The sequence below is a fragment of the Durio zibethinus genome, chromosome 21 (genome assembly GCF_047325235.1).
Source record: "Durio zibethinus cultivar Kanyao isolate XHJ-2024 chromosome 21, ASM4732523v1, whole genome shotgun sequence".
Lineage (NCBI taxonomy): Eukaryota > Viridiplantae > Streptophyta > Magnoliopsida > Malvales > Malvaceae > Durio > Durio zibethinus.
The window spans coordinates 10,606,854-10,615,413 of NC_143182.1; the positions used below are offsets into that span (position 1 = coordinate 10,606,854).

The window sequence follows — 8,560 nt, forward strand, 5'->3', positions numbered from 1 at the left end:
TAAAAAAAAAAAAGAAGGAATACCAAGAACTTACATCACATGGTTCTAGGGAGTCAAGTGCCTTACGGTAGAAAACTACATCACGGTTTGTTGTTGGACCACTCTGCTTTCCCTTCCACCTAAGTACAAAAGGAAAATGATCGTGGATAGGGTCCCTGTTGAGCTTTGGTCGACCAATATTTAGATGATAGTAACTCCAGCACTAAAAAGGAAGAAAAATTATCAATGGCAGAATTTTAACTAAAGGCTATGAGCAATAGCATTAAAAATTTTCTTCTAGTAGTCCTCTTAACAGCTCCCTTTCGTCAAGAAAAGCCAAAAGACACCAGGCTCTTCAAGAACTTATAGAAGAAATAAAATAAAGTGGGGAGGAGGAACAAAAGAAAAGTGAAATAACCTGAAGTAGTGTCAAACATCCACAAATGGTGCTTTGAGATTTAACAGAGGCATTCCCAAGTGCCCTATACAAGAATGCTAATGCAGCTGCACCCCATGCATATCTCCCAGCATCGTCAAAATTCTCAAACAATGGAAGGTACATGACAGGGACCTTATTCCCTGTTGTAGTCGAAAATATAGTGCTTCCCACAAGATATAAAAGGTAGGCACGTGTGTGGTGCTCAATCTGTTCAATTGATGCATCTTCAGGGCATTGAGAAAAAAACTCTTTCAACCAACTTAGCTTCACCATCCCACCACTCGCATAAGTAGAATCTGGTGCTTTCCCTAGATACTTTTCACACACTGTGCTACAAGTGGTATATGTTAATCCAATCACAGGCTTCCCATCAATTGCCAATCCCAACAAGAAGGCAACATCTTGAAGAGTTACAGTCATTTCTCCAACAGTGAAGTGAAATGTATTTGTCTCTCTCCTCCACCTCTCAACTAATGCTGAAATGAGCGGATTATCTAAACTAATGGCAGGTATCTTCCTCAAGTACCCAAATCCTGCTTTCTCAACCAACTCAATCTGTTTAGGGGCAAGTCTCCACTCACCCAACTTCGATGTATGCTCATGACATCTAAGTGCACCACGCTCCTGTAATATATATATATATATATATATATATATATATATATAACAAAAATACATGCATAAGCCAAAATTACAATCACAAATCAAACAACCCTGTATATACATAAGCACAACTAGTCTAGTGCATCAAAGAGATGAAACTAATAAACAACCAAACTAACTAACTAACAAACTAGTGTATAGCCGTAGAAAATACAACATAAAATAAGATTGAATATGAAACAGAGTAGTCACAGGGCTTCTTACCATTGAGACAAAACATCATTGGCACACTCTAGTAAATATTTTAATAATGATTTGTTTAACTACACATAGAAGTCTCTAATCCAACAAGTGCACAAATGAATTCTCCACATTTTACTTATCCAAGAAATATAAATTACATATTTGCAAATACATAAAGGAGAAAATTGGTGTGAATGAGAAATGAACCTGGCCATCCCAAACAGCTGAAGATACATGCTTTTCTTGATCATACAGTACTGAACGATCAATTGGTCCAGGATTGGCTGCACTTGGGTCCATTCCAATCTCTTCCATTGATTTTATATTCTAAAATTTAACCCCAAACAAATTTATAAAAAATTAAAAAAAAAGAAAAGAGAGGATTGAAATGCAGGCCAAAAATGGAAACTTTAGTAACTGAATAGCAATATCATCCGTTACAGTTAATATGCATAAATTTTACATTTTGGAGCCAATTTTTGTCAAACCACTGAACCAAATTAAAATATTTTAAATCAATTTGAAGCTTTTTTGAGGATTTAATTACAATTAATAGAAAAAAAATCAAGCTTTCATGGATTACAAATATATACGTTCACAAAAATATATATATAAAGTTCAAGAATTTTGCGTTGGGTCCTTCAATTTCCAAACCCTAATTTCCGTATGGTTCTCCAGAAAACCCGTTGTTGTTTGAAGCTTTGGTTGTTTTGAATAGGTTGGCGATAATAAAAGTAAAAAAAAAATCAATTAAAAGGAAAGGAAATTGCAAATCAGAAACCGAGGCGAGAAGGAATGAAACGACGACGGAAGAAGGACAAAGATAGAGGAAAAAGAGAGGGAGGGAAGGACACTGCTTTACTAACCTGATTTTAACCAAAACGACACGGGAAAACATGCACCACCGTGGAGATAAGATGGGGAAAAATTTTCAGCGGAATTCAAAGGGGATGCAAAACGCGTCGTTGCGATGGTTTTCTTCTCTTGTGCACTGATTGATTGATTGAATAAAACCTCAAAACTGGATGCGTTTTGTGCGTTTTGTGCGTTTTTCTGGATTCAATTTTTCCAAACCTCCTAATCTGTTACACGTGTCATGTTCCGGATGATTGGGCTTCGGCCTTTATTTCCTCTTCAGTCGGCAGTAATGAGCCTATTTCAAGCCTATTGTTTTTTAATGAGAAAGCTACAAGCCCAACTTTATAATTAATTTTTTAATTTTATTTTTAACTTTTAATGTGAAAATTGTGTGATAAAATTGTCCAATAATTTTTAATTACCAATATTTTAGAAGAAATGTTTGCATATATTCATGATCCAAAGAGTCATATTTGAATTCCGTTTTATTTTCACAATTTTACTCGAAAAAAAAATTTATTTTCAAAGAAATTTGACTTACCAATACTCAAAACTTGCATCTTAATTATTTTGAATTTTATAAATTATTTAGGAATTACCAACGCCCAGGGAGATATTGCTAGTTCAGTAAAAAAAAAAAAAAAAAATCAATACCACACCCTTGAAATGATAATTTCACTGTTTTGGCATTGCTGGCTCCAATTGTCAAAAACAGTTTGACAACTGCTCTAACTAATTGATGTAGAAATATTATATTTTGAGAATTTTAAAGATTTTGTGGTTTATTTGAATGAACAATAAAATTAGTTTTGGTTAAATAAAAAATAATAATTTAAATAATATTAGTTACTATGACGATGAGATAAATTATTATAATAATAAAATTAAAATTAATAATAAAATATGTATTTTGATATAAAAGTAACGATAATGATAAAATGAATTGAAATAAAATAAAATAAAATAATTATAAAAAAATTAAGTTAAAAATTGTATATAATAAAAATTTTAAATTATTTAATATTTATAAAATTAATAAATAATTAAAATTTTTTATTTTTTACATTAAATTAGTAAAATTATTTTATAGTTTTTAAATAAAAATTTAAAATTAACAACTTAAAAATAAAAAATTGTCTTGTAGGAATATATTTGTCTTTATAGTATGAATTAGAAGATAAAATAGAAAAAACAAATGAGAGGGACCGTTTAGCCATTAGACAAAAATGGTTACTGGCTAAATGAAGGAAAAATAAAGTATTCGCGTTTAGTTCTAAAGGTCCAAATAATTATCCAATAGCTTTTTGCTAATTTTTGGAATGTAATCGCGTTTCATCGTGGGTGCGATTACATCCAAACCAAACGTTTAAATTGTCAGGACGGTTCACGGTGAAAGGCTTGCAAAATTCATGGACGTTGGAGTTGAGATCTAAAACATCGGAGATGTGCTATGATTCTAAATTTTGATTCGTCAAGTCAGATGTTATTTTTTAATGTTATTAAATTTTTAATTAATTTAGTAAACAACACATTAAAAATTAAACTGATCATTAAATATAGTTAAAAAATTTCAAATGACAGGTTACATTTTATGGTTGATTGATTTTTATTTAAAATACAATTACAAAAATAATTCAATTTAAATATTTTATAAAATTAAAAAAATATATTTTATAATTTTTAATATATAACTTTAGCATAAAATTATCAATCTTTTATATAATATATATACATGAAATTGTCAAATATATATCATGTACACCTATTTTTATTTAATGAACTTAACGAAACATCTTACTTACGTATACATCAAACAGAGTTTAAAAATCTTTTTAGCAATGATTTTAAATCATTTGATGATAAGATTATTATCTTGGGAAGTAATTTGATTTCTAACTTAAATGATAGAAATTTTTTATCACTATAAGAAAAATATTTTTTAATATTATTTTTTGATTAATTTATCCTCATGAAAAATGTAATTAACATTACCATAAGAAATTTATCCTCATAGAACATTTTAGGCAAAACACAAGAAGACAGACCACTCCACTTTTTTTTTTTTTTTTTGTCTTTATGAGTTACATGAATAGATTATAGAGTATTGTCACTCAAGAACTGAAGCTGCTGCTTCAAGACATGATGATTGAGCGTGATGATGAAGTTTTATTGATTCAAGCAGAGTCTTGGTAGCTTCCACAACTGTTAGCCCATTGACATAATGCTGCCGACAAACAGGCATGTAAACATCTGCCCCTCCGATCAACTCTGTTTTGGTCTCCTCTGTCTTCCTGAATGTGAAAAACGCCTTTTTCCCGCACACTTCACATCTCGCTGTCAACTTCGTTACAGTATCAGCCAGGGGAATTATGTCCAGCACTGACCCAAAGCTCCTTCTGTTAATAAAAAAAAAAAAAAAAAGATCTGAGATAAATTTGTATTCCTTATCAAATGGATTGTTATGAATTTGCCAAAGAGGTACTGTAAATGATCTTCACCTCAAATAATCCCCATCTAAGCCAGATACAATTACAGTTTTGCCATCATGGTCGGCAGCTTTGCAGCAGAAATCGTACAGATCTTCGAAAAACTGGGCCTCGTCTATACCAATCACATCCAGCTGCCACACAAACCCAACAATTTTTAGTATAAACAAAAGAAATTATACTTTTTTACAGGGAAGAAAAAGAAAAGGATTTGCCGATATAATTAAACTCCGGAAATTACCTTTTCATAAGCATCTTCCCCAAGCTTCTGTCGAAACGACATGAGATCCGGCAAAGCCCAACATGGGAATTTCGCACCATCGTGAGTTACAACTGAATCAGTAGCGTACCTTGTATCTTTGCTTGACTTTATCATTGCAACGTTTCTATAATAATAATAAAGAATAACAAATCGAAGACAGGAAATGTTGAATTACTAAAATCCCAACATAAAGGAATAAAAAAAATATTTACAATCACAGAAATTAGGAAACTACCGGCCGTTGTTGACTTCGGATTTGATTCGGCGAAGGAGAGAAGTGGTCTTGCCGGCAAACATGGGTCCGATGATGACGTGGACCTCGCCGGAAACACGTTGGGGATATGAAGATCCCACACGATCCATTGAATTTAGAGAAATGGAAGGATCCCGGTTGGTTTTTTTTGGATGGGCAGTGGAGAAAGAAAGGATTCAGCTTCGGAATAAATAAAGCACGTTTCTAATTTTTAAATTGAAAGAATTTGGATTTTTGGAGGGTAAATTGGATTTCGGAGGGAAGGATAAATGCACAAAATTATGAGGGTTGGGGTTCTTTTATAATTTAGTATTGATGATTGATGAGGTGGAGCGAATTTAAGAGGTAGTACGGAGTTTTCATGAACCAATATCTGACGGGGGGTTTGGTTCCGTCACTTCAACGAGCTAATGTGGTTACTTTTTCTGGGTGGGTCCTAGTTGCCTTTCTTAATTGGTCCCTTTACTCGGAGAGATCTGGTTTTAAATTGAAGGAGGGAAACGGGGAGCCATTATCAATAATTTTTTCTTTTATTTTTGTGTAACTGACTTATTTAAGAGTAGCGTAATCAGAAATTTTTTTTAATGAGATCATGCTTCAACTTTTATTATATAAACAAATATTATATATACATTATATTATTCAAAAAATTATATGTTAAATCCAAAAGTTTTAATTTTATAAAATTACGGAATATATTATATGATTATTTTATTAAAATTTTAATACAATGATAATAAGGTATTATTTTAAATTTATAATTTAATCATCTATGAATTTTATAATTAAAATTGGGTTTTATTTTATTCTTATTTTGTTATTATTTATCTTTTTCTTCTAAAAGAATAAACAACAATCATAATTAAAGCAAACTTAAGAGAAACTATAATCATAATTAAATTATTTTTAATATGTGATTATAATTACAATTTTTTTTAAAATTATATGTATTAAAATAAATTATAATCATAATTAAATAAATTTTAATATATATCAAGAAAAAAAACCAATAAACAAATCAAATTAACAACCAACTAATCAGACAAAATTAATAATTGATGGATCTTGAACTTAAAACTTAAAAAGGCTTTCAAGGTTTCCTTCTTATTATTGAGACTAAATTTATTAGCAAATAAATAATATTTTCAAATAAGTTAAAATAAAAAAATTATTCTATATCATAATATATTTAAAAATCTCACATTTCACATTTTAATTTAATATTTTTATAAGTGATCAAATTGTAACTAATAAAAAATTTATAATCATGCCAACTATCCATTTAATCAATTGACATGCCATTAGAATTAGTATTTGGAGATTACGAGTTCAAAACAGTTTAAGCATATAATTTTATTTTCAACCAGATATGTAATAAGATAAGGAGGTTCAAAAATATATTATAAACTTCAAAAAAAAAATTTATAACCATATGTATAATATAATATAAACATAAGATTGTTTAAGAAAAAATTGCACTCTTTTTAAATTTTTGTTAATTTTAGTAGTCATAAATTAGACAAAAATTTACTAAAATACTTATGTTAAATTAATATTTTGAATAATTGTTCCCCTATTTGCTAGGTGGGTATCCATTGTTATTTATCCTCCTTTCTGTGAGAGTTTTTCCTTAAAATAGGATAAGTTAAAATTTTTATTCTCAAATAAAAAGTAAAAATGCACTTTCAAAATTTTTTTTAAAGGGTATTTCAAGCTACGTTATCATTTACATGAAACAAACTTATCACATTTGTATTTAAGTTTCATTTTATTTTTATTTTTATGTTTTGGTTAATCTTATTAGTTATGAATTATAATCAAATATTTAATACGTTACTTAAATTTTAAGAAAATTTAATATAATACTTAAATTATAAATATGTTAATTAATATAATATTTACTTCTAATATAATTTTGAACAATACCCTATATATGAATATTTTTTAGTAATTTGCTATTATTATTAAAAAATAAAGTACAAATTTAAAATTTAAAGTAAATGAGAAAATATTTAATAGAGATAAATTCCAAGGTGTAGACATTCATCAAACAATGTATGCCATAATAATTATTAAACCCAAAAGGTAAATGCAAGCGAAAAAGATTATTAGAAGGAGGGGGACACATTTACATTATTTTTAGTTAATGCAAGTCTTATATGTTGCATGTGAATGTGATGTATCTCATTCTCTCCCATCCTCACCGACCCCCCCCCCCCCTCCCCAGCCAGTGGCAGCCTGGACGCCCACCATATGTAATGTAATTGTAACCCACTAACCCTAGCTTGTAGATAAGGAACCAAACTCTAAAATAACCTTAAATATCAATATCAATCTCCAATTTTTTTACATATATTTTTTGTTTTATTTCAAACGAACTGAGAATGAACAAAAAGGAATATTAAAAAGTACTGAAACATAAAAAATAAATTAAAATAAAATTTTTAAATATATACAAGCACAATGATAATTGTTATTTATGTTTGGGGAGGTTGAATGATGAATCGAAAGAACACATATTGATAATAATAATTTAAATTTGATTCATAATTATTTATACTACTCGATACATATAAATTTAGATTTAAAATATTTAGATTTTTTTTAATCACAAAATACTTAAATAACATATAAGCATATTTATCTATAATTAATTGAGTTCATGAATATATCGTAGCTTCATGAATTGTTAAATCTATGAATAATTAAATTTGTGTAATTTAAAATAAATAAATAATTAATATTATAAAAACTATTCACGAATACCACCTTGACGCCAAATGAACCCTCTAGGAATGATTTTGATATAATGTATAGATTTACTGGTTTATTTGTGCCTTTTGATCTTCTTCATTTTGTTTATATATAGGTTTGTTGCAATGAAATGATGATTTTACACCACTAATATTTCTTTTTTTTAAAAAAAAAAAATTTCTTGGTATCGCGATAGTTATATATAGATTAATTTGCCTTTCTTTTTTTTTTCTTATTCAATATAAATGATTTTTATTATAAATTGTTTTGTTTATTTTGTATTTTTTTTAATTTGCTTGCTGTTTTATTTTTAATTTTTGTTTTAATTAAAGAATGAGTAGTTTTTCTTTTAAGAAACTTTCAACTTTTTGAAAAATTATTACATATACATGCATACATATTGTTTTTGATAATTTTTCTATATATATTATTTAAGTATATTTTTAAGAAAGTAAAAGCTAATTGCGTGAATCATGAAAAAAAAAGGTTAATATTAAAATTTAAATAGTAATTAATAATATTTATTATTATTTTTTATAAATAATATGTGTGTAAATATATACATTTAGGAGTGCTTATTTGATCGGCTCAATTAATTTTAAATTGAATTATTTAAAATTAAATTAATTAAATTAAATTATTTTATTTTCATTAATCTAAACGAATTTATTAATTTAAAAAAG

General features: G+C 28.0%; 1 protein-coding gene across 1 annotated transcript; it reads right to left on the reverse strand.

The window, feature by feature from the left end:
- Nucleotides 1-4,110: 4,110 nt before the first annotated feature.
- On the reverse strand, nucleotides 4,111-5,396 carry LOC111306215 (thymidine kinase a-like). The gene is made up of 4 exons (XM_022904124.2): nucleotides 5,106-5,396; nucleotides 4,850-4,994; nucleotides 4,621-4,742; nucleotides 4,111-4,518 (listed from the first exon to the last, which is right to left on the reverse strand). The coding sequence occupies exons 1-4, from the start codon at nucleotides 5,231-5,233 to the stop codon at nucleotides 4,230-4,232; spliced, it is 684 nt and encodes a 227-aa protein (XP_022759859.1). The 5' UTR covers nucleotides 5,234-5,396; the 3' UTR covers nucleotides 4,111-4,229.
- Nucleotides 5,397-8,560: the final 3,164 nt, after the last annotated feature.

What these genes read in the sequence shown, in the direction of transcription:
- LOC111306215 (XM_022904124.2), bottom strand. Translation starts at nt 5,233, where the DNA reads ATGGATCGTGTGGGATCTTCATATCCCCAACGTGTTTCCGGCGAGGTC. An exon ending in TCCGAAGTCAACAACGGCCG is followed by an intron (nt 4,995 to 5,105) that starts GTAGTTTCCTAA and finishes TTATTATTATAG; the next exon opens with AAACGTTGCAATGATAAAGT. An exon ending in TTAGATGGGGATTATTTGAG is followed by an intron (nt 4,519 to 4,620) that starts GTGAAGATCATT and finishes TTTTATTAACAG; the next exon opens with AAGGAGCTTTGGGTCAGTGC.